Below are 27,783 nucleotides of genomic sequence, written 5' to 3'. Positions count from 1 at the left end.
TTCTGGGTTCAAATAAGCCCAGATATATATGTGAGTAATAATTACAGAGATAGTCAATCTTGGTTCAACATTGAAGCTTTTAATCTGGAGTTCAAGAAGTATTACCAGTAAGTTCTTTTTACTTTTGGCTTTTTCCAATACCAAATAAAATGTTCATTTTAATTTCTATACATTAGTGCTGGCATTAAATGTTTTGTCTGTTCCTGACAGTTTGTAAATAGAGAACTATAACAATGTCATCCACAGTACTTCCATAACAGGCCCAGGACCAGATTGACAGTGGTCAGAAGACGATTAATCCCTGACTATAATTAAAATATACAACTGGTAACATGAAAATTAGGTGCAGAAGTGGTGTATAGGAATCGGTCTTAGGGTACATTCAGACGGCCTTGACCAGATCCCGGATGAGCACAAGGCAGGGAGTAGGAGGAGTGAGCGCTCTTCAACCATCCTTTCTCGATAGACAGATGGTTTGACGCACCGCAAATCTGCCAAAATATATAACTCACTCTTTAAGGCTATTATTTCATAATTACATCTTTGGTACATTCATTACAAGTTTACTCAGCCTGAGCTAATGGCTAGTTTTCCATACTGCAGTTACAAAAAGATGCTGTGGAATAATAGCTTACAATATACTTTATTTCCACATCACTAACTACTAATGACTCCAATTGCAAGAGATTGTATTAAGAATTTAAAGGGCCTTAATGAGTGTGTTTAACTAACCATGATACAAGAACAGAGCTTCTAGAACCCATACTTGTAAAGGAAAATTACTCCACATACTTAGATGGAATGTGTCATGATTTACTTTTGTTTTTACTTAATTAGCCTCAGTAGGTTGTTGCTGAAACTTAATGGTAAATATAAAACTAAACTATAACTAGAACAGCTAGTGAGTAGCATGACTCCAGGCAGGCAATCAATACCAGGAGCCTCAGTCTACAGGAACAACTAGGGAATGTTGTATATACTGACTAGGATACATCTCTTCTGTTCAGCGTAGAGAGGAATTTACTTGCAATGTTTGAACATGATTGTCAAGAGTTTCCTGTACAAACACAAGTACTGTATATACTCAAGTATAAGCCGAGGCACCTAATTTTACCACAAAAAACTGGGAAAACCTATTGAGTCGAGTATAAGCCTAGAGTGCAAAAGGCATGGTTCACAGAATTCCTTAGTAGTATATAGCAAGCCCCCTTCCCCCAGTATGCCTAGCACATAAAAATAATAAACTCAGTACTCACCTTTACAACGCCCTCCACAGGTCCTCTTCTTGCTTACTATGCGCTGCTTGCTGACATCATAATGTGTGCGCAGACAGTGCATATTGAGCTGTTGCTGCCAGTGGACAAGAAGCTGCCGGGGGCCACGAAAAGGTGAGTATTGAGTTCATTTTTTTAAATAACCAAGTATAAGTCATGTGGGGATTTTTCAGAACAAAATACTTGGCATATACTCGAGTATATATGGTATTATCTTCTTTACCAAAATACTTTATTCAGATCAAGTTCAAGGGAACAGGCTAACAGCAGGGTTCTTACGAGCCTCAAGGGTCAAGAATAGTGCAAGGTAAGGTTAGGAAGAAAAATACTACTACTGACTAAGGTTTGTTAATGGGTATTTGCTAAAATATTAGTAATAATAGAGTAGTAGCTTATAGGTGTGTCCCAATAATGGATTTAACTGGTGGGCCATAGGTATCTTAGTCCAACATTGATAGTAGGCATCTATGAGAAACAGTGGCAGACTTTTATCAATTTGGATGCAGGGTGGCGCAGGAAGTGTGCTATATTTTTCAGTGGGATGTAAGTTTGTGGCACAAAGGATTAATAAATTGGAGGAAAAACAAAAAGGTTTAGAACTGTCTCCAAATTCATGAAGGTGAAACAGAACACCGTAGACCAGCTACCAAAAACTTGCCTATAAAATGAGTTGGAAAAGTAGAAGTGCCAGAAAAATTTTGGATTCACAAGCGCCACCACAATTCTGCACCCAAAAAAAAGTAGCAAGTGTTGGAAAAGCCCCGATATTGTGGTGCCGACACTTCATAAATAAGGTGCAACAGGCTCAACAAGGGAGGTCTTTCTGTTTTCGGCTACTGCTGTAAGAAGAGGGCTCACGGGCGAATATAAAAGTCGCTTTTGTACACCAAAGTATGAAAAAATTATTAGCGCCAGAAGGTGGCAAATTTAAGATTTTTTTTTTTTTGTACAGGTGGTTTTAATTTTTGTAAATGTATGCAAACATTATGAAATCTATATAAATTTGGTAACCCGCGATCATACGGACACAAAGAATGAAGTAGACATGTCCTTTGGGGCGCACAGTGAAAGTCGTAAAATCCAAGCCCACAAGAAAATGGTGCAAATGTATTTTTTCACCAATTTCACTGCATTTGGAATTTTTTTCCCACTTCCCTGTACATGGCATGGAATATTAAATACCCTTACTATGAAGTGCAATTTGTTACTCAGAAAACAAGCCCTCACAAAACTCTTTACACAAAAAAAATAAAAAGGTTATAGATTTTGGAATGTGGGGAGTGAAAAATGGAAAAGCAAAAACAAAACAAGGCCTGGTCGTTAAGGAGTTAAAATAAATTACACAACACCTTCAGCACATTTCCAAACAATACTGAGATCCTTGTGGTAGTGGCTTACAACAGCAAAGACATAATGGCACAAGAGAGTCTTTGGAGTTTTAGAGGAAAAAATTATACTGGGCTGCAATAACCTAGGTATCAAAAACCCGTACAAAGATTTATCTAGTGCTATTTTTATATCAAGATTGCTATAAATTTGTGTATATATGCACTCCAAGTGCAGCAGAAGGTTAGTTCCGTCCGTTATTGGGGAACATTTACTAACCCGGTCCCTTGGAGTTCCCGAAAGTGCATTGTCTAGCGACAATGCACTGTGCCGCGATTCACGGAAATCGTGCGCCCAATTTGGTTTCCATTATGTTGCTACCTCCCCATTTTTTGTAATGATGATCTACTTATGTGATGTATTAATAAATTTATTGAACATTTATAAATTACTTGTTTATGCAATCTTTTTCGTTTGGATTTGAAATATTTTGAGCATTGGACTGTACAGTGGCACCCGCATTGGTGCCCTTATCCCCAGCTCCCCCCTCCTGTTTAATTTGACACAATTTTAAAGCTAAATCCCACGCTCAGTCCCCAATCCCCAGTTAAATACCTGTCCTAGCGTTACAAATCCAGAAAACGTCGGAAAAACCGACGACAGTGCGGCCACGGACCCTTACTAAATAAGCCCCTATGTCTGCCTCAAAACTGATGTTTACACATTACAGCAGTTGCTGCTGAGGTTAATCATAGATCTGTGTCCAAGGATAAGTGCACATGTAGATAATTCAGTATACTCCCATACACACACACACAACGAATACAGTACTTATCACACAACTTCAGAAATCACAAGAGAAATCCATACTTATCACATTCATTGACTGCAGATTACTTTGTTATGGCCCCTATACTTAATAAATGCCACCTTTCATGTTATTAATCTAAGGAATCAAAAAGGAGTAAATGCATATCAGATTTTGACACCCTGCGATGTGGCATCTTGAGAGCTACCATGATACCAGAACAAGGTAGACTCCTTCCCTCAGAGAATGACCCTATTTTGTAAACCTAATGGAACCTGTCACCAGGTTTTACCCCACTAAACTGCTAGTCTACTCAGGTAAAGTATGAAATGTCCTTTCCAGGATCTCCTCTTTTATGTGGAATCTCATCTGTTTGCCTATTAAAAAAAATCCCTCAAGTTAGGCGAATATGACTATTCTCATCCTTTTTCAAATAAGATGAGTCAAGTTTAGTGGTTAATGAGGTGTCCATTTAGTAGCCTCTATCTTGGATTCTATAGTACCAAGATACATGCGTTTTATGTCATATTAAACATAAAAATCTCATCTTTCAGATGAGCTTATGCTTCTGTGAGCTACAGAACTGGACATATAGGCAGTTAAAGGAAACCTACCATGAGCAATCTACTATCAGAAGTAGATATGATGGCAGATTCCTTCTGCCTGCCTATGCCCTAATCTGTAATTTAATAAACCTAACTTGTTAAAAAGCTTTCTTTTTGTAAATTAGCTGCAGAGGCTACTGGGGAATGTACTAGCCTTAACTCCATGTACCTGGCAAGGTTAGTACATGCACCAGTAGCCTCTGCAGTTACTTTACAAATTACTAAAATAAAGTTTAGGTTAGGTTCCAGGATTATTAAAATGTACAGAATTGTAATGTACAGAAAAATTTTTTAAAAATTGACAACACATTGGGGCACATTTACTTACAATGCCACTCAAGTTCACTGACATTGTCCGTGTATAATGCAGCATGCGGCTATTCACTAAGATCGTGCGCTAGAAATCATTAAAGTGTTGCTTCGCTGCTTAGGGCCAACAGAGTTCATCATCTTTAACATAGGTCGTGCAACATAATTTCAAAGTTAAATATGGCGCTCAGTCTGAATCAGTTGGACCGACCAAGGGCACACCCCCTTATTTGTGTCACATGGAAGCGGATTGCATGCCCCACAATCGCAGCGCACACACTCCTTAACCCCTTCCCAACATTTGACGTAATAGCACTGCATCGCGGGAGGTGCGTTCCCGCAAAATGCAGTACTATTACGTCATGCTTCTGGCACCGGCTCCTGAACGGAGTCGGCGCCAGAAGCTGCAGGTGTCAACGCTGACCGCGGCGTGCAAGGGGCATTTCAGAAGAATCGGAACCCCCCCCCCGCGACGCTTACCGGGGGGTCCGCTGCTCCGATCGCAGCCCCGGGACTGCCGGTGCCCGGGGCTGCGCGATCCTCCTTCCTGTAGCCGGGTCCCTGCCTTCTGACAGGACCCGGCTGTCATTACATCTGTATTACACTGTGTAATGTGAAGAAGAGCTTGAACAAGTGATCAGTGGATCACTTGTTCAAGCTAACCTGTAAAAGTTAATAAAAATGTTAAAAACATTACATAAAAACATTTTTGAATAAAAATAATTAATTAAATAAAGTTAAAGTCCCCTAAACACAAATATTCCCTATACACATGCAATAAAGTGAAAAAAAACACAAAATCGCCAAAAAAACCCACATATTTGGTATCGCCGCGTCCGTAACAATCCGTACAATAACACAGAAACATTATTGGACCCCCTCGGGGAACGCCGTAAAAACAAAACCCGAAAAACACGCAAAAAATGTACATTTTTCATAAAATCTCTACACAAAAATGTTTTAAAAAGTGATCAAAAAAAGTTATGTGTGCAAAAATGGTACCTCTGAAAAGAACAACTCAACACGTAAAAAATAAGCCCTAAACTAGCTCTGTTAACCAAAAAATATTAAAGTTACGTCTCCGAAAAGATGGCGATGCAAAAACAAATGAGATTTCCTCTATATTAGTTTTTAGCCAGTAAAATTGTAAAAATAAAAGAAAAACTATATAAATGAGGTATCACCGTAATCGTAGTGACATATAGAATGAAGATAATATAATATTTTTAGTGTACGGTGTACGACCCCCAAAAAATACGAAAAGAAAGTAAACCAAAATTGACAATTTTCTTTTCACCCATACATTCAAGAGTTAATAAAATCTCATCAATAAGCTAATGACCCACTAAAATGAAGTATTTGTAAAGTGCATCTCATGTCGCAGAAAATAAGCCCTTATATGTCCAAATTGCCAAAAAAATAAAGATTGTATAGCCAATAAAAATTGATAATGCATAATCTGCTCTGAATGGCGCAGCTCCCTTCGATGCCCTGGCGTGTGCCCATACAGCAGGTTACCACCACATATGGGGTATTATTATACACGGAAGAGATTGGGTATCAAATTTTGTGGAGCGTTTTGGTATTTTATCCACTGAGAATTTGTACATTTTTTGAAAAACATATTAATTTAGCCAAAAAAATTTTACTTTCAAAATTGCATCCGATTTTGTTTTAACCCCTGTAAAACAATTAAAGGGTTAACAAACTTCATAAAAGTTGTTTCACGTACGTTGAGGGGCGTAGTTTCTATAATGGGGTAATTTATGGGGTTTACTTTTATTTAGGTCTCTCAAAGTGATTTGAAACCTGAGCAGGTCCCTCAATAGCAGGATTTTGCGTTTTTTATGAAAATGTGAAAAATCGCACCTAACGTTCAAAGGCCCATAACATCCTACAAAAATAAGAGTATGCATAAAAAACCATGTCCACATAAATTAGACATTTAGTGAATGTTAGTTATTACGTTTTTTTGCGGTTATGACTATGTATGGAAAAAGTAGAACATTTTGAAGTTCAAAAATCAAAAAATTTTCCAAATTTTCACCAAATATCTGATTTTCTCATAAATAAATGCAAAACATACCACCAAAATTTTTCAAATAACCTGAAGTACAATGTGTCACGAGAAAACAATTTTAAAATCACTTGGATATGTTAAAGCGTTCCAAAGTTATAACCACTTATAGTGACACAGGGCAGATTTGAAAAAATGGGCCGTGTCAGGAAGGTGAAAAGTGGCTTCAGCGTTAAGGGGTTAAATACCTGTGCAAGCCATTTTAGCCATGAAGAACAGTCCTACTAAAGAGCATCGCAAAGCGGCACAAAGCCCTTAGTAAATGTGCCCCATTCTCTTAAATCAGAATATTTGGGAACCTCTCTTCTAGGACAATTAATTGTGGGTCCCAGAGGTGGGGATAATCCTGTGTAAAAGGGATGCTATTTTCAGCCAACAATATTATACATATGTCCATATATGGAAATTTTGAAAGTAATGGGCATTGTACAAACAGCTGTTAGAAAATATGATGACCTTAGATGTAAAGATATGACAATGATAATGCCAGGAGGAAAAAAAAAATTAAATCATTGTTAATTTGCTTTCTTCCCCATGTAGTAGTATGGTATAGCTAACACAACACTTCTATCGTAATGTTCTATTGAAAGAAAAATACTAAAGGTTGGCCAATAAAGCCTCCTACCAAAGGAGAAAATGTTCATGAATCAGAATTGATTGTCTTTGACATCATAATTGTGACAATTAATGATGATAATTAACCATTGCTTAATTATGTGGATTATTAATTATGATTACATTGCATCAGTACACCATGGGGTTACTTGGGAGAGGAATAGCATGCTTCCAATAATACGCAAAGTACATACAATAGATATTAAAATATGTATTTTTTTTTAATTTAAATAAAAAAATCACTTACCAATTTTAGCCAAACTTGCCACCAGAATCCATAAAGCAATTATGTAGGGTGCTTGTACGTGATGCCATTTAAAGGTGACAATCTGGAGACTTGTAGGTGTCTCTGAGTTGTGCCCACCGCCATCATTTGAGTTTTCCCCACCACTTTTGAGATCTTGTAGTGATGCACTGATCAATGGGCATGCTAAAGTTAATATTGCCAAAGGAATAGAAATCTTCTCCATGGTGTAAGCTGTCGTGTGGAATTAGGAAATCAAGCTGCAAATATCCTATTTGTGATCTTAATGGATTAAATACAAGTTCTTCTGACAGTCATTTACCTATGGAGTCTACAGCAGTGCAATGAATCCTTCTTTATCAGCCCTGCCAGTCTCAGGTATTGCTTCTCAAATAGCTACTGTTAAGCTCCATTACATAAGAAATAAAGTGTACAGGTGTGTTCAGGTGCAAGTGAGGACTAGCACAGAAGCCCTCCTTTTAAGGTGCACAGAAATACAGATGGGTCCACCTTTTCTCCTCCCAGTGAGAAGGTACTTCTGAGCACAAAGAGGTCAGAGCTGGAATCGATTGTCTGGAGAGTGATGATATAAATGCCTTTCATATGTGGAGGAATAGTGTCCCATCGTGGGAGTGGTTAACTATCTTTTAGATGTTATAGATGTTTGTAGCAAAGGGGTGAGTTAACCTCTCAAAAATGTGTATGATATTGGAATACATTGCTGCACTGAGGTGCAGAGGTCCCATCACTGGAACAGATACTGGGGAACATCTTCAACATGTCAACTACAAAAAAACATGTTCCGTTCTTGATGTCAATAATATATTTAATTAAGGGCAGCCTCTAATATACACCATGTTAACACATGTTATCTACTTTTATACATGACCCGTCTGATTATCAGCTTTGAGATACATGAGCAGCATGGAAACAGAATATAGAATATATTATATTATATTATATTGAAAGGCATAGTAATGTACTATTTTATGAAACCAACAGCTTATTGGTGACCTAACCATAGTATAGCAATTAATGATTTCCCAATTGATCTCCATAATCCCTCACAGTACAATTTGCCACATTATTTTCCCCAAATTTGACCAAATGTATATCTCAGAACACGTCATAAATCCAAAAATATACAAAATATTCATAAGTTGATGAATATTATAATATTCATCAACTTATTATATACTCCAGTGATTTTCAACCAGTGTGCCGCGACACATGGTCAGGTGTGCCGCGGGGAAAGTTCCCCAAACTAGGGTGCCCCCTGTGTTTTTTTTCCTGGCAATGTGCAGCGATGCACAGTCATGGCTTCTTACAATGTAGGAGACATGTACAATAACACATGTGCAAGCTTTGAACCTCGCGCAACAAAATGACGTCACCGAGGCCGGGGCATCATCCTGAGAGCAGAGAGACTCTCGCATTTTCCCACCGCCAAGGTAATGCCCACCAATAATGCTGACTATATGAGCTTTTGCCTGAGCATATGAACTGTTGGCAGAATACTCAGCATATGAGCTGGTACTTGTAGTACTCCAGCAGTATACTGCATATAACAATGAGAAATACTATAGTCATGAGGCTGGAGTACTACAAGTACCAGCTCATATGCTGAGTATACGAGCTGGCACTTGTACTCTGGCCTCATGGTCATAGTACCTCTCATTGTACCCCTTTATTTTGCAGTATATGAGCCACATAATAATCAGCACCATATACTAGAAACAGGGAGAAACTGAGAACTGTTGGGGAAGAGCTTCGTGTGTGTCTTTCCACCATTCCTGCCAGGATATCCCTTTTGTGTTTATCGAAACAGGCCAAGGTTTCACACTGAGTGAGTAAAATAAATTTAGGATCTACATTATTAACTATAGTTTTTGTGCTATTTTGGTTGGTGGTGTGCCCCAGGATTTTCTATGTATAAAAAGTGTGCCGCGGCTCAAAAAAGGTTGATAATCACTGATATACTCTGTATACAACAGTATACCTTGATAATGTCCTAAACTGTCCTTAACTGAACAATATAGTCAGTTTTATGTCCTTCAGCAGCAAGTCAAGCTTATTGATTGACCAGGAACATAAAAACTTCTTTCAAGGTGACTGTCAGGTCTGGAACAAGGCATTTTGATGCCCTAAGCAGACTAGACAATGGCGCCCCTGCAACAAATATTTGCTCCATGACAATGCCACCATAACCAATTATATTGCAAACATAGTACAAGTACAACTGGATAGAGAGAATATAGTACAGAACAGTACAATCAGATATATCACATTTATAGGAAAACCCCAGCATAACACATATGCTAAGAAATAAACAACAAGATGAAATTTGAAGTGAAAAATGTATTCAATTTATTCAAGAAAAACATTAGAGCCACTGTTTTCTGTGCTTTAATAAACAAATTTGACAACTGCAGGAATCTAGAATTCATTTAGATTTGCATAATATTTTCTAGTCAAAGGGTCACATACTATATGGAGCCAAATTTGTAACCACCACAGAGGCATCAAATACGACCCAAATGCTGCACTGTAGCCCAAACACCACCCTAGAAATAATAAATAATACTGCAGCCCCAGACCAAACAATGGCTTATACCATAGAATAGACGATTGATGGCCAGATGATAGCCGATCCCCCAAACCAGATGATTGCTGATACTGCAGACCCCACAGACGAAAATGGACAATACCACAGACCACGAACAGGAAAGTGGTTGGTCTGGAGTCTGCAGTATCATCCATGATCTGAGGAGCAGACCAGACTATGGTTGATAAAGCAGACCGCAGAACAAATTAGGGCTGATACCAAATACCCCAGACTAGGCTATGGCTAATACAGTACAAAGAAGGTCATGGGGCCAGACCTTTAGGCCAGCACTATTCAGTACAGGTTGCTGATGTTGTGGTCATATAATTTTCTATCATGGACAATGGCTAAAGTAAAAAAAAAATGTTTTCAAAGGACAAAACAGCTTATATAAGAGTCTATAACCTATATACCCCTTACCTCTGACTGAAGGTATCAAAAATATAAAGTTTATAATTGGGTATTTTAACTGTTCCCCTTGGACTCAAAACACGCACACTTTGCCCTCTCTAACTGACAACACACACATCAACTCGCAACCGACACTCCCCCAATAACACACACCAGCTTTCCCACTGACAACACATATACCAGCTCCTTCTTAACCATTTATAACACACACAGGGGAGAAGATCAAAAACACAATACGTGGAGGAGATATCTTTGGCTTATTCACACATCGTTATTTTTTCACGTTTGCTGATCACAGATAACAATACAAGTCAATAAGTCTGCAAAAACAAAATTGACATTTGTTTGCAGTTTGCTTTTCACTGGTGATTCCTTTTAACCATTGTTAAGTCATTGATTGTTTTATTGCTACAGTGAAAACAATGGAGGAGGACACAAACAAAAAATGTGAATAATTTTTTTTTTTTGTTGACAACAGAAAATCCTGTGTTAATAAGCCCTAAGAAGGAGGGGATGCAGTTCATCCTTCCCCTTCACATCTCCCAATAAGGTAAGTATAGAATAAATGAACCTACTCTCATCCTGGTCCCCTTATCACTTATCTAACACACCTTAAGCCCCACTCCATGCCTACAGCAGGTGCACTGAGATATGATTACTTAAAATAATGTCAAGCACTCCTTTTGAAGTGAAATTTATTTTTATTTGTTATCTTTCTATGGCAATGCCAGATATGTGTAAGGTTTCAACTGATGGCACTCTTTATCAAACTCATGTAGCCAGTTAAGTCAGGTGGCTTTCTATCGCTCTGGAATAGCACAGTCCATACTGAAGGAAAGTGCTTCACTTACTAAGACAGTAGTAAAATCCTTAGTAAGTCTTCAAGCACACAAAATTTTCTTTATTTGAGCAAGCTATGGTTTTTTTGTTGCTTGTGAACATCCCCGTATATTTTACTGGGTTTATAGACACAGGGTCAGACTGGGGTGCCTGGGGCCCACCAGTGAAATTGATTTTGGGGGCCCACCTACTACTACATAGAAATATTCTGGGATAAGGGAATTTCTAATAATTAGCGGGGCAGAGAAATGAAGGATAAGATTATCCCTTTCTCCTCCCATCTCTGCTAGTGCTCGGCTCTTGGTTTGTGTACAGGGGCTGCAGTGGTGACGTTATCTCAGGGCATTAATGCTAGGAATAGTATAAGAGTTACCCCTGGTTTCCCAGGCTTTCTGCTGGTGGCTGGGCTGTGGTTAGGGATAGTATAGGAGTTACCCCTGGTTTCCCAGGCTTCTGCTGGTGGCTGGGCTGTGGTTAAGAATAGTATAAGAGTTACCCCTGGTTTCTGGGTCTTCTGCTGCTGGCTGGGCTGTGGTTAGGGATAATAAATGAGTTACCCCTGGTTTCCTGGGCTTCTGCTGGTGGCTGGGCTGTGGTTAGGGATAATAAAAGAGTTACCCCTGGTTTCCAGGCTTCTGCTGGTGGCTGGGCTGTGGTTAGGGATAGTATAAGAGTTACCCCTGGTTTCCTGGGCTGGTGGCTGGGCTGTGGTTAGGGATGTAAGTGTTTGCACTGTTCACCAACCTTCCAATAAGAAAATGCTGAAAACCTTTACAAGAACTGATGACAATAACCCTCCTCTGGCGTCACGCACCACATAGACAAGTCACACCTGTCTCTCTGACCCTATAGATATAACAGTATATAAGCTGAGAGCTGTCTCACACTAGAAGGTAAGTCAGTGACTACAATACTGATCTGACACAGGAAGAAGTGGGATCTTATACCTCACAGGTGACTTGTCTTCTCCTTCATCTCCCAAATCATCGTAAAATTTAGTTGCAGAATTTTCTGGCAGATGTGTTCTGGGAAGCAGATCCCCCTTACTGCACCCCTAAAAATACCACAGTTACTTACAGTATAATGTCACCTGGATAAAACGATGTCACACACACTGCCCCCCTCCAGATTTTAATAAGGCCCCCCTCATACACACTGCCATTCCCACCCCCTCCATATTTTAAGAAGGCCCCCCCATACACACTGCCATCCACCCCCCCAAATATTTTATTAAGGCCCCCCCATGCACACTGCCATCCCCCCTCATACTCACTGTCATTCCCCCCTCCTTATTTTATTAAGGTCCCCCGTGCACACTGCCATCCACCCCCCCCCCCCAAATATTTTTTTAAGGCCCTCCATGCACGCTGCCATTCCCCCCCTCCATATTTTATTAGGCCCCCCTCATACACACTGCCATTCCCCCCTCCTTATTTTATTAAAGTCCCCCCTCCATATTTTGTTAAAGCCCCCCCCTTCTCTCCTCCATATTTTATTAAGGCTCCCCCTTCTCCCCTCCATATTTTAATAAGGCCCCACTTCTACCCTCCATATTTTAATAAGCCCCCCCTTCTCCCCTCCCTTTTGCCAACAGAAAAAAAAAAAAACTTTACTCACCTCATGGCGTCACGCTGCATTCAGATTATAGATTGCGTGGCGAGATGTCATTGCGTGGCCACGTAATCTAAGGTTTGAGTGCGGCGGAAAGTACCCGGCGGCACCGCACTCACTGCTGTGGTTGTAGTCAGTGATGGTACCGTTTCCGGCCGCATCGAGTACTATAGAAACCACTGGCAGGGGCCTCAGATCGATCTGAACGGAGGCCCCTGCTAAGTGCCAGTGGTCGGGGCCCATGGAGGGATTCACCGCCCCCCCTCACCCCCCACCGATGGGCCAGAACAACCCTGTATAGACAACTATGGATCTCACAGCCTTGAGTCTGGGACTAGAGCCCATGAGAAAAATCTCAGAGTAGGTCCTATTCTTGGCCACGTTTACAATTACGTGACACACTAAAGGTGAAATCCCGCGCTCAGTTTAAATAAGTTAGACCGTCCTGTGGCACGCCCCCTAATTTGTGTTGCATGGAAGCTAGCAGAGATGCCCAAAAAAAGGATAGCATGCAACAAAATCCCAGTGGAGACACTTCTTAAATAGCTGTGCAAGTTGTGTAATTACCGAAAAAGTTGCACAGTCCGACGAAAGTGCGCAGCACGACCCTTAGTAAATGAGCCCCAATGTGCTGGTTGGATACCATGGAATGAGCTCAGCATTGGGGATGAGAGTCCTTGCATCAGAGGGAAATATGAAATTAGTCATTCCATGAAGAATATGAAGTCCCTGTGTTCTGATGGAACAGAAGCACAGACACTGTATTCATGTATTCAGTGTTGGCTCTGCTGGTATTGTGCAGAGTCTTGGTTTTCTGCATGATACCAGCCTAAAAGGAGATGAAACAGAACATTAAAAAGATGCAATCTACTTCATTATTTCATTCAATCTGAATCCAGTTTTAGGGCATATTAGGATAGCAATTCCTATTACATGAAAAGGCATTGATGGAACAATGATTGAATAGTTTTAGTAAAGGATGGCCTTTGGGGTATGCACAAAATACTTTCGTTATATGCAAGGTAAATCTTATCATTTTTTTTTTACTTAAGAGAGTTTAAAGCTTGTAGGCACTGGAAGCCATTTTTAATATGTTTAGAATGTTATGTTCAGATTGAAGTAATTGCAATAGTTTCCTCACACTAGGTTGAATAATGCAGGCAAATAAAACTCTTGTAGGAATCTGGTATATTTAAATAGGCATTGTATTCTGGTTTCGAACTGTTGTATTTTCTGTTTATTGAACAGGAAGTTTAATTTACAAATAGTTCATTCTTAACACATGGTGTGCTAATTGTTTAGCTTTGAAAGGAATGCTGAATTTGATCTGATTTCCAAGTGATTAGGATTAAGTAGAGAGATTAAGTACAATACTAGTAAAGTTTGTGGTTCTGTTTACAGTCTTGCTCACACATAGGTTTTTCACTACACACCCTGTACACTTATTTTTATTATTCTGTGTACACAGCTATGTGAGGACTTTCTGTTTTCTGTGTAACAAATTGTACTTTGTAGTGATGGTATTTAATATTCAATGTTGTGTACTGAAAAGCAGGAAAAAAACCAAATAGAGCAAAATTGGAGAAAAAACACATTTGCAACATCTTGTTTCTCAGGTTTTTTTTGGGCTTTCACTATGCACTCCAAATGAAACTTTATTTTTATTCTTTGGGTCGTACGATCATGGGGATATAAAATTAATGCAGGTTTTATTGTGTTTTAATACATTTTTAAAAAATTAAAACCTTTGGTTAATTACAAAGGGGGACATTGATCATAGTTTATTAAGACTGTTTTGGTGCAAGCAAAACTCTGGCACTTAGTGGTTTTCAGTATCTGCACCTTACCTGACATAGTAAATGGCTTACAATAGTGCTTACTATACACTACACTTAAAGGGGTATTCCAGGAATATGAACGTCTGATACAAAAACCCATAATGCTATAAATAAATGAATATAACAAATCTCAAGTCGTTAGTCACAAAATGCAGCATAAATAGTTTGATTTTATTATTCACAAAATGTTATGGCCTCTCTAAAGTGTGCAGAGTAATCGCCAAGGTGGCCGCCATTGGAATCTACAAGTACCATGATCCTTTAGTTCTCAGTAACTCCTCCTCCCTCTTATGCTCTGCTCCCAGTGATGATCTAACAGACTATCCTGCTCTGTTACCATAGTAATGATGTGTAACTGCCATCACTGCACATTAACCCACTGTGATGATGTCTCACACCAACACTGGATGCACTGCAACCAACCCCCTCCAGGCAAACTTAGTAATGATCACATGACCTGCCCAGGCAGGTGCAGGACATGTGATGTGGACATGTGACCAGCGGCCATCTTCTGTCCGGCATGTGCTCCACGCAGAGGAAATCAACGGACTGATTAAAGGGCCAGTAACATTTTAATTCGTCTTTACAGTCTATGTCCACAGCATTTTTCTGTGGAGAAAAATTTTAAACAACAACTAATTACATATTTTAAGGACCCATTTCTTTAAGAATTATGCTGATTACCGGAAAACCCCTTTAATTCCTTGGCCTTTGTTGAGTTTAAGGTACACCTTTACCTTAGGTTTGTCTAAAATGCTTGCCTGTTTATAATCTAATACTTGACCTTGCTCTTATATTTGTTTAAAATACACCACACGGCTTGTCTTAATACTATCTTAAAATAAAGGGGTATTCCTGGAATAAACATAATGGGGGAGATTTAATATTGCGCTTGTGCTAAATTAAGTTTTGTGGAGGATTATTTAGGCACACAAAAAAATAGTCAGTTTTATTTTCACGTTGCGCCAGGAAAACACATATTTCTGCCTCGTCTGACTTTGTGGAGATGCTGACTGAAATGTGGACGTGGTTTGTACTCACTAGTGCTGACACATTAAAAAATGGGTAGACCATGGGACACATTGAACATAGGCTGGCTCTAAGTGCGCCAGTGCATACCTCCCAATTTGCCCCAGGTGGTTGAGAAATTGTCATGCTGTTACCGGCATTGTCCCAGACCAATAGACGAAGTCCGTCTCCTGATTCTGGGACACACTACTATAGATGCAGAGACACAGTGTCAGGAGCAGCGCGGCTGCAGGTCAGTGAGCTGCGAGCTCACAGCACTTCCTCCTCCTCTTCCACTGGGCCGGCCCCTCCACCCTGTGTGAGCTGTGCATCAGGAGAGGTGACCCCGCCATACACCCAGTAGACTCATCTGCAGCTCCTGATAATTGTGGAGGTTCAGGGAGAGGGTGGCAGCACAGACAGAGCCTATATCGATGCCTCTCTCCCCTTCCATGACCAGCAGCTCCAGACATCTACACTGACCTTCTACACAGCAGGGATGAGGGAGGCCTGCCACTCACATCATACAGTACACTGACCTTAATCACTGTATTATAGAAGACATTCATCAGGGCTTGTGTGTCAGTTTTGTGACTTACAAGCCCTGAAATAATCGAAACGCCTTGCAAGACATTGCGATTATTTTGCTCCTCACAAGGCCATGCCAAGAGAGCATAAAGGAAATGCGGACAGCGGCACCTGCACCTTGCTATAACATGTGAACTTTCATGACTGAAAGTTTGCAGGTAAAAAATATAAATAAATAAAACCCATAAAAATTTAAATCACCCCCCTTTCTCTAGAACTGATAAATAAACAGTAAAAATCATAAACACATTAGGCATCGCTGCATCCTAAAATTCCCGATCCCTCAAAATATAATAACAGTTATTGCCAGAGTTTAACTCTGTAACAGAAATAGCACCCAAAGTAAAAATTTAAACTTTTTCGCCATTTTGCTAAATATAATAGATGTAATAAAAAGCGATCAAAAGGTAGTACAGTCCTAAAAATGGTAGCATTGAAAATGGCATCTCCTCTCCCAAAAAATTACACCCCCCACAGCTCCGTACACCGAAGTATGAAAACGTTCTTAGTGCCAGCATTATGGAAATCACAGAGGGAGACAGCGGTCAGTTGGCAGCAGCATGAGTAGGCCGCAGAGTGTCACATTGACAAATTATGGAGGTGGCCACAACATCGTAGGTCACAGAGTGGTACAATGAGAAATTCTGGAACTGGCAACAACATGGTAGGCCACAGTGTGACACAATGTAAGAGCGTAAAGGCGGCAGTGGCAGCAGCAAGTCAGAGAGTAGGACAATGAGAAATTCTGGAGGTGGCAGAAACATGGTAGGCCACAGAGTGGCACAATGAATTTGAAATTTTTCAATTTAAATGTGAAGATTAGAGACGCCACATGGTGGGCCAGAGTGTGGCACAATGTTAGAGCGTGGAGACGGCAGTGGTGGCAGCAGCAGGGCAGAGAGTGGCACAATGAGAAATTCTGGAGGTGGCAGCAACATGGTAGGCCGCAGAGTGGCACAATGTTAGAGCATGGAGGTGGCAGTAGCAATAGGTCAGAGAGTGGCACAATGAGAAATTCTGGAGGTAGCAGCAACATGGTAGGCCACAGAGTGGCACAATGTTGAGAGCGTGGAGGAAGCAGTGGTGGCAGCAGGTCAGAGAGTGGCATAATGAGAAATTCTAGAGGTGGCAGCAACATGGTAGGCCACAGAGTGGCACAATGTTAGAGTGTGGAGGTGGCAGTGGTGGCAGCAGCAGGAGGTCAGAAAGTGGCACAATCAACGTGCGGTGGTGGGTGACAATTCCAGTCCCTGCTAAAGATGGTGGGAGGCAGATGGAGCAACTGGCAGCATCAGAATAGTGACTGAGGCAGGTAGTTAGAATCCAGACTTATTTCTCAACGTTTGGGGGAGGCATCATGGCTGATCTAATCTGATGCATAAGGCATTGGTGTATTGAAATCCTTGCCGATCCACGCCAGATTCATCTTGACAATGGTCAGTTTTTCCACATTATGGGTGGACAAGCGGGTTTTCCTCGGGGTAATAATGGCTCCCGCCGCACTGAACACCCGCTCTAATGTCACACTAATGGCCGGGGAGGACAGCTTCTCTAATGCAAACAGCAAGTTTGGCTGCCCAGTAGTCCAGGGGATCCTCTACCTGGGCTGGAAGAGTGCTGTCCGAGTAGGACCCCACCTGGTGGCGCAGGGTCTGCTCTATGTCCTGCTGCTGGTGACGGGTGAAGGAAGCTGCTCAATAAAGACTCCACATTTAAGCTTATGCTGATGGAGCTGCTAACTGCTCCTACCCCCCAACCTCCCCACAGCAGCCGTGGCAGTAGTACGTGAGCGATGACTGCCAGGAATCCCCCAGTCAGACCTGACAGAGGATGGACAATGGTGCACAAAAGCAATGGCCAACTGTCTGCACAGTATAACTCTATAGTATGCCAGTTTTTCCTCCCTCTCGGTAGCTGGTAAAAAGGCACCCATTTTTGACTGGCAGGGAGGGTCCAAGAGGGTGGAGAGCCAAAACTCATCCCTATGCTGGATGTTGATTATTCGGCTGTCACTAGTTAGGCAAAGCAGCATGCCGTGGCCATCTGCACAATTAACTCTGAGGGACTCCCGGCCTCCATCTCCACTGTATCCTGCCAAGGTGCTTCTGGTTCATCTGCCTCGTCTTCTACCTCCTCCGGATGCTCCTGCTGCTCCTCTCCTGTCACCTGAGTAGAAAAACCACTAATTTACCAGACTCTGCTTGTGCTCCAATGTCCTCCTCCTCCTCCAGTTCAGCCCCCACCGGACTCATCTGGCCATGAGTTGTAGTCGCCACTTCTCCAGTGCCTCCAGTGCCCTGACCAGACAGATTTTGCTGCATCTGTTCCAGGACATGAAGCAGTGGAATGACGTTATTCATCCCGCAGTCCTGGCGACTCGTCTGTGTGACCAGGCAAACCAGGTGTAGAACTGCATGACACCGCTGTGCCCTGCACATATGGTATGATGGAGCAGCACTTACACTTGTGAAGGCTGAGGTGGTGGTGGAGAAGGAGAAGGAGGAGGCGGACATTGGAGCAGGAGCAACGTGGAGGAGAAATCATCATCTCCTGTTCAAGTTGTTGGTGTGGCTGGGCAGGAAGCACATTCACCCTGTGGGCTATGAAGGACATATACTGGCCCTGACCATAGTTACAGCTCCACACGTCCGCGCTGGCGTGCACCTTGAAAGAAACCGATAAGCTTAAGGACTGGCCCACCTTCTGTTCTACATATTTGTGAAGGTCTGGTACTGTCTTTTTGGAAAAGAAATTTCGTCTTGGAACTCTCCACCTCGGTTCGGCACAAGCCATTAGTTATCTGAAGGGTACAGAGTCCACGACTTGGAAACGGAGGGACTGCAGTACCAACAACTCGGACAGGAGCACGGTCAGCTTCTGTACCTTAGGATGGCTGGGCTCATACAGTTGTCTCTTTGTAATCGCCTCGCTCAATGACTGCTAGCGCCTTGCATAGCGAGGAGCAGGAGCTTCTGGACCGGGAGATGATGTAAAAGACAATCAGCTCCCTTCAGCCGAGGTGGTGGAGCCTTGACTGGCTGAAACGGCATGTGTGACACTAGATGCTACTGCTGTATTGGCAGGATGGACCACATCTGAGACCCGTTTCTCCTAGGCCATTGGATGGAGACGCATGTGTTGACACAGGGCCGTGGTGCCAACGTTATCTCCCTGGCCACACTTCACTTTCTGCCCGCAGATTCGACATATACACACGCTCGGCTCCCCTGGTGTCTTCACAAAAAACTGCCACACTGCCGAGATGGTGATTTTACCACCAACACTCTGCACTGAGTGACTACTACTGCCGCTGCCTCGCTGAGCCCCTGTGCCACTGCTTACTTTAACCTGCGAAGCAGGATTTGTACCCATCGGCCATTTGGCTCCCGTCCTCACACTGCTACCATACTGCTGACTCACAGCCACAGTAGCGACTTGCTGCCTGCTCCACTGCCTAACGCGCAAGCTGACACTCTCTTCGCCCAACGATGATGAATCCCTTGCTACACCCAGCTCCCAAGTCTGATCGGCTACATCATCGTCAATTTGCGTTTTCCTGTCACTGCTACTCTCCTCAACGGTGTCAGTATGCACAGCCTGCCTACTGTACTAAGCAGAGGATGTCTGCCTCATCTCTTCACTGCCAAGCAGCTGCTGACTGTCCTCAGACACTTTGTCCTTGCTGAATAGTGGCTGAGGGAAATGAACAGGACAGAGGCTGGTTGAGGACAGGTGAGGACCGCTGACCTACTCCTGGCCCATGCCAACTAATTGTTGTATCTGAGGAACCCACAGACTGTTGGCTGGGGTTGTCAGATGTTATATTTGAGGAATTGGATGACCTAGTCAACCATTCAACAACCTTTGGGTTGTTGATCAACACACTGCCGCTAGAAGTCAACGTCAGTTCTGGCCTCAAAGAGTCACCCCTGCTGTGACGTCACCTTACTGTGCTGCGACCTCTGCCTTCTCCACCTGTCAACTTTGTCTGAAATGGTTAATCAACTATGTGGATTTGACACTTATTTGTTGCTCTCAACTTTAGCAACAAAAAAGTATTGGAATTTGCATTATACAGATAACACACAACAGACACCCAGTAATTGGAGCAAAAATCACTCTATAGACTGCGTGAATTTGACACTTATCTGTTGCTCTCAACTTTAGCAAAAAAAAAAAGTATTGGAATTTGCGTTATACAGATACCCCACAACGCACACCCTGGAAGGGAAGCAAAAATCACTCTATAAACTTGGTAGAGGTGACACGTATTTCTTGCTCTCAACTTTAGCAAACGCACACCCTGAGAGTGGTCCACAAATCACTAAAGCAGCTGTGTGGATATGAAACAGATTTCTTCCTATTGGATTCAGTAACTAAAAAGAACTGCTATTTGGGGCATACAGATATGCCAAAACGCATACCCTGGGAAAGGTACACAAATCACTACAGCTGCTGCATAGATATGAAACAGATTTCTTCCTATTGGATTCAATAAGTACAAAGAATTGCTATTTGGGGTTTACAGATCCCCCTAACGCACACCCTGAGATTGAAAAAGAAATTGCTATAGCACAGTACACTAACAGCAGCTAGACGCTACAGACAGTACATGTAGTGTGAAGTGGCTGCTTTTTATAGACCTGTGTGACATAACATAAGCCTGCCGGTCGCTGATTGGCTTACAGGTCTGCAGATGTCATTGAGGGTGTTCCTTTCTCCTTCCCAGAGTTCTCTGCCCCATGCATGTTGTGCTCGTGCCTATTTAGCTAAAAAAAAGACGAAAAAAAAAAACTTTGTTCCCACAAATCATCGTAAACTTCGGGTTTGTCACGTATCGAATTCCACTTCGTTCAGATTCACCCATCTCTAATTCACATGTTTTTATGCAAATTTTGTATCATGCATTTTTTGTTTGTGCAAATTATGTATGATGTATTTCCTATATATACATTTTATTATTATTATTATTATTATTATTATTATGGTTAGTTGTTAGACAAAGTTGGAAGTCCCCAAAAAGTAGCCACAATTCCAATAAACTTCACCATCAATTGAATGTTTGATATTTGGAGTGCTGCCTGTATTTCTATTGTCTACTATTAAATGCCTGGCTATGACATTTGGGCGCTTTACCACTCATTTGTAGGTGCATCTCACTGTGCTAACTTGGAATACAGAAGCAACAGGACACAAAAGGTTGCCATGAAATAGGGGAAAAATTAACGATATAAAGAGCAAAACAAGAAAAGATAGTCCTCAGCCCAAACAAAGCTGCACAAAGACCAGAATCAAGAGACATGAAGATACCTCAGCATCTAAAAGGCAACAAGATCCGGCACCAACACTACAACACTAGACCCACTAGAAACCAAATGACAAGCCAAACCCATAGAACGGTGGTGGCGAACCTATGGCACTGGTGCCAGAGATGGCACTCAGAGACCTCTCTGTGGGCACATGGGCTGTCTCCCAGGCACAGAGTTTGCCTGACATGACACCTTTCTGCAGTCTCGGGCAGTCCAAGTAGTGACCGATCCTGTGCTGCTTGGTCCTATCTGAAGAGTGAGGAGGTGTGGACAGGGTCGGATTGGAGCTCAAACATTCTGGTAGCAATACGTTTGTTACTGCCTAAATTGCCGTGTTGGCACTTTAGCTAGTGTGTTTTAGGTCTCATTTGGGCACTCGATCTCTAACAGATTGGCCATCACTGCCATAGAACATAGACTAGCGATGTCCTCACCGCTACACAGACAGTCACCAGAAAACCCCCTGCTGTTTCACACCTCTCACCTTAGACACTTCTCACCTTTCTCAATTAGAAAAGGAGTTTATTCAATTCAAGGAGGATCTTCAAAGAAATGAAGAGAAATGCAAATTACAAAATGACCAGACAGATAAACAAATTTTGATCCGAAGATAGATCTCTAATAGACACACTAATAGAGCTGCAGAAAGAAAATAATAGACTCTAGAATGAGATAGCAGAACTAAAAATCCAAAATCAGAAATACAGTCCTCAAACTAGAAAGATTAAACAACCAATAACCGTGACTCCTATGCATCAGATCCCCCCCCCAACAAAACCAATCTGACACCTGATAATAACAAAAACACCCCAGAGACCAACAGATCAGCAGACCCGCAGCAACACCTCTTATTCTATAACACAGGATCAAGCCAAACACAGCATAGCCAAACACAGTACACCACCACTAGGAAGTAGGTCACTAAGAAGCCACAAAGTCCCAAAATAGTCCTGGTAATAAAATTCATTGGGAAATACCGTAACGGAAGGCGACTCCTCCCAGAAAAAAGGGTTGATAAAATACACTGCTACAACTATCGACAGGTAAAAGCTGTCAAGGGCAAACCATATTTTACCAACCCAAAATGCATCATTATCCACACCAGAACAAACAACCTCCAGGACCAGCAACAGCAGGTTACAGAACATCTCCTAGCTCAGATCACACATCAAAAGTTTCCTGGCTGCAAAATAATTCTATCATCCTTGCTTCCAAGAAAGGACATCCCTGATCACACCAACAAGGAGATCAACACCCAGCTTGCAGCCAAAATCAGCACCATGTCACACATCACTCTGGCCCAACAACCCTTTATTAATCATCACTACCTGTATGACAACACCTCAATAAATAAGGGGTCAGCATGCTGGTCAAAGAACTGAAAGACCTGGTGCTGGACAGAGAGCCAAGGCCTGGACCTCACACAATTCCACGGCCTGGACCTCACACAATGCCATGCCAATCCTATGGTGAGGGCACCAATAATAAATGGACGAACTAAAAGTCCAAAACAAAGCCCCTACCCAAAAACAGACCACCAGAGGCATAGACCATGAAGAAATCCAACTGCCTCACACAGGGAGATACAGAGCAGAGACATGGAGGAGATAAACACCATGCTTATCACCTTGTACAAAATATTCATGTGACTGGACAGAACCAACCAATCCAAACCCAGATTGCTCCAAAGAGTAAGCTCATTAGAAGGCATATGGACACAACAACCATGTCCCTTATTATCAGTAGCTGGAACATTCAGGGCCTCAACGCCTCAGCCTCGGATGTAAAGCACTAGACCAAGATTTCAAGAAAAGTCTCAAGAACATAGACATACAAATCCTCCTAGAAACATGGACTATGGACAGAGGATTAATCCCAGGTGCCCTCTGGATACAGGGAAATCTCTGTCTCTTCCCTGAAAATAAAAACACCAAGCAGGGTCGTAGCTCAGCAGATATATTTATATGGTACAAAGATGAGTTCCATGGGCAGATGACACCAGTGAAGAGAGGACACAGCCACATCTGGATAAGAAAAGGCCATTCCATCCTCACCTCTAAGTCTGGACTCTACTTCTGTGCAGCCTACATTGCACCGCCAAAGTCCCTCTACTTCAACTCAGATTGCTTTGATATTCTAGAGAGGGAAGCCGCTCATTTCCAGGCTATGTGTAAAGTTCTCACCTATGGAGACCTCAATGCAAGAACTGGGAGAGAGAAGGAACTCCTGACCATGGATGGAGACATCTACATTGTTGGAACAGAGACTGGCTATAGTAGCACCATACACATAGATAGAAACAAATACAACAGCACAGTTAACAGGAGTGGCAGAAAACTGCTTAACATGCTGGGGCCTCGGCCTTCATATATTAAACGGCTGCACAAAGGGAGACTCTTTAGTAAAGTGCACAATGAGCTTTCACATAGGCAGCAGCATGGTTGACTACGCCATTACTGACATGGACTCTGCAAACATTGGTGCTTTCATAGTCACCGTGCAAACATCTCTCAGATCACAACCAGCTGCTTCTATACATCAGGTCTAACAACAAACCACTTGCACAAAAACCACAGCAGACCAGCCTCTTCTACCTCCCACCGACCTTTAAATGGTCGAAAACATTGGCTTTAAGATATAAAGATACCCCAAACAGCCCAGAAATCAAGGAAAAGCAGAACTTCTACACAACCGTGTATGAGATAAACCCACAGGGGGTAAACTAAGTCTTGACAGACCTCAACCATGTGCTGTACAAAATTACAGAAATGTCCGATGTAAAGAGACACAAGCACAAGAGGTCAAAAGGCAAATGCCTGAACAGCTGGTATGACATAGAGTGTAATCCCTAAGGAAGGTCCTCTGAACGGCCTCCAACAAGACATACAGAGACCCAAACAATGTCAACCAGAGGGAAGCCTACAACAGCATACAACATCAATACAAGTCTATACTTCGGAAAAAGAAATACAACCACATGTCCACCAAGCTCACCCAGCTTCAAGATGTCCTCCAGGACAACTCATTCTGGGAACTATAGCACCACATAGGCAGTGAGGGGAAGGAAAGCAATCTCCGTATCCAGAAAGGCAACATCCGGTATCAATACTTCAAAGATCTCTACAAAGATATCATAACAGAGGAACTAAAACAAGAGCAGAAATACATCAAAACAAAACTAGAAGCCCTTGAGGAAAAAAAATCAAATGCTTTCAAAACCCTATAGGTGTCCCAATAACTCTACAGTAGGTAACAGAGAGCATCTCCTCCATAAGATGGCATCCCACCAGAGATGATAAGATACAGTCCTCTTGAAACACAGGGTGCAATAGATAAACCGTTCAATATTGTGCTAAGTGCTGGCTACTTCCAACAGACCTGGAACCAAGGCCTCATAACCGCCATACACAAGAGTGGGGACAAATACTACCCCTCCAACTACCGAGGGATCTATTTGAGTAGTAACCTCGGAAAGCTGTTCAATAGTGTCCAAAACAGGAGGATCTCCAGGTTTCACAAGGCAAAGCATGGAAGGATTTATGCCTGTTTTGTGGACTTTAGAAAGGCCTTAAACCCAGGTCACTTCCTGAAACTGTTGGAAAGTGGAATAGAGCTCCTACACCAAGAACACCTGCAGCAAGATGGTAAACAGAAGGAGAAGGACCTATTTCCAGCAGAGACAAGGGGTCAACATCTACATCAATGAGCTGGTTGCAGCCCTGGGGGCCTCCTCTACATCCATACTGACCCTACATGACACAGAGATGACATTTCAGATATATGCAGATGACCTGATAATATTGTCACCTATTGACCACTATAGAGTCATCCCAGAAGCTATCCATCTACCAGGGTCTACAGAGAGACTGCAAACTGGCCCCATATCTGGATAATCTGACCCCAGAGACTGCCAGATCCTGAGCCGCTACAGACTGAGCGTCCACAACCTGCCCATGAAGTCGAGGCGGCACAGACAACGTACGTATCCCGGAGAGCAGACTGTGCCAACAGTGCCAGGACCAGGAGGCCACCGAGGATGAGGTCCACTTCCTGCAACACTGCTCCAAATACTCAGCAGTGAGGGACACTCACTTAAGGAGAGTCTCAGATCTCCTCACAGTTTTCTGCTGCATATATATAGTGATTGCTGGGGGCTGTTTATAGTGATTGCTGGGGCATCTGTAAATAGAGAATACTGGGTGTTGTATATAGTGTTTACTGGGGAGGCTGTATATAGTTATTGCTGGGGAGCAGTATATAGAGATTTCTGTTCCCTGTTTGGACTACACTCAAAGGGGGCCCCACCAGATTTTGCACACAAGGGCCTCTATTAACCTTAATCCGGCCCTGGATAGGTTTTTCCTCTGCCTCTACATCATTCGGACATATAACTATCTAGGTAAATGTCAAGGTATAGCCAGTGAAAACAGTACCTTTGGTAAGGTGGGAATGAGGTTAATAAAAGCCCTCACGTTCTCAAGCAGATCCTTCCTTGTGATGCGATTGTTAGTCCGCTCACGGGAAGCAGCGAGCAGCTGTGTTGGTCTCTTTTCCTTCCGGCTCAGAAATCGAACGACCGCTCTTTTTCGTTCCACCTTGATCCAGAAACGTGTATATAGAACGAAATACAAAGCAATAGTGTAGCACAGCTTTGATTGAAGACAGTAATCTTTAATTTTTATACTCACAATGATAGGAATTAAAAAGGCCTTAAGTAAAAAATCTTTAAATAAAAGAATTCTCATGCACATTCGGCGGTAGTTGCCCGACTCGAGTTTCGCCAATTGCGGCTTCTTCCAGGGCTAGCCGCCGTGCATGCATAATGGATTTTTATAGCTCAATGTGCAACGTGCTCATTTGTAAAGAGGAAACAGCTGTGTGTCCACAAACAATGTCCAACTGAATACAAAGTAACCCATTAAAGTGTCAGTGCAGAGTGCAATGGCTTATAAAATAAACAATTACAAAATTACAATTATAAAATTACAAAAGTACAAAATTACAAGGAACATCAAGATTAATAAATAGTGAACAATAGGCATATGACATTCTTTGCTCATTATATCTTAAGCAGTAGGAGTTTTGTACGACTTGTGTGTGAATAGAGTCAAAGAGAAAATTAGAGAAAACATTTAATTTCGAACTCTGCATTTAAGCCGTAGGGGAGTAGTGTTTTTAACTGAAAAATCCAAAATGATTCAGTTAAAAACACTACTCCCCTACGGCTTAAATGCAGAGTTCGTACAAGTCGTACAAAACTCCTACTGCTTAAGATATAATGAGCAAAGAATGTCATATGCCTATTGTTCACTATTTATTAATCTTGATGTTCCTTGTAATTTTGTACTTTTGTAATTTTATAATTGTTTATTTTATAAGCCATTGCACTCTGCACTGACACTTTAATGGGTTACTTTGTATCCAGTTGGACATTGTTTGTGGGCACACAGCTGTTTCCTCTTTACAAATGAGCATGTTGCACATTGAGCTATAAAAATCCATTATGCATGCACGGCGGCTAGCCCTGGAAGAAGCCGCTATTGGCGAAACTCAAGTCGGGCAACTACCGCCGAATGTGCATGAGAATTCTTTTATTTAAAGATTTTTTACTTAAGGCCTTTTTAATTCCAATCATTGTGAGTATAAAAATTTAAGATTACTGTCTTCAATCAAAGCTGTGCTACACTATTGCTTTGTATTTCGTTTTATATACACGTTTCTGGATCGAGGTGGAACGAAAAAGAGCGGTCGCTCGATTTCTGAGCCGGAAGGAAAAGAGACCAACACAGCTGCTCGCTGCTTCCCGTGAGCGGACTAACAATCGCATCACAAGGAAGGATCTGCTTGAGAACATGAGGGCTTTTATTAACCTCATTCCCACCTTACCAAAGGTACTGTTTTCACTGGCTATACCTTGACATTTACCTAGATAGTTATATGTCCGAATGATGTAGAGGCAGAGGAAAAACCTACAGATTTTTTTTTTTGTATATGGTGATTGCTGGGGGAGCTGTATATATTGTTTTCTGCGGGAGCTGTATATAGTGGTTGCTGGGAGCTGGATATAGTGATTGCTGGGAGGGCTGTATATAGTGGTTGCTGGGAGGCTGTATATAGTGATTGCTGGGGGAGCTGTATATAGTGGTTGCTGGAGGAGCTGTATACAGTGGTTGCTGGAGGAGCTGTATACAGTGGTTGCTGGAGGAGCTGTATACAGTGGTTGCTGAAGGATCTGTATATCGTGATTGCTGGGGGAGCTGTATACAGTGATTGCTGGGGAGAGCTGTATATAGTGGTTGCTAAGGGAGCTGTATA

General features: G+C 42.1%; 1 protein-coding gene across 6 annotated transcripts in view; it reads right to left on the bottom strand.

The window, feature by feature from the left end:
* Positions 1-27,783, bottom strand: part of SLC9A3 (solute carrier family 9 member A3) — a 245,734-nt gene that overhangs the window by 153,563 nt on the left and 64,388 nt on the right. Inside the window, exon 1 of one of the 6 annotated variants that reach the window (XM_072153016.1) lies at positions 7,262-7,703. The exons of 4 other annotated variants lie outside the window; for them this stretch is intronic. In XM_072153016.1, coding sequence (XP_072009117.1) covers positions 7,262-7,484 — 223 coding nt within the window. In that variant the 5' untranslated portion in view covers positions 7,485-7,703. Of the gene's footprint in view, positions 1-7,261; positions 7,704-27,783 lie in introns of those variants that run through there. One more of the 6 variants, XM_072153015.1, reaches the window with a different exon arrangement.

Source organism: Engystomops pustulosus, chromosome 5 (genome assembly GCF_040894005.1).
Source record: "Engystomops pustulosus chromosome 5, aEngPut4.maternal, whole genome shotgun sequence".
In the NCBI taxonomy this organism is placed as follows: domain Eukaryota; kingdom Metazoa; phylum Chordata; class Amphibia; order Anura; family Leptodactylidae; genus Engystomops; species Engystomops pustulosus.
This window is presented reverse-complemented; position numbering and strand designations above follow the sequence as displayed.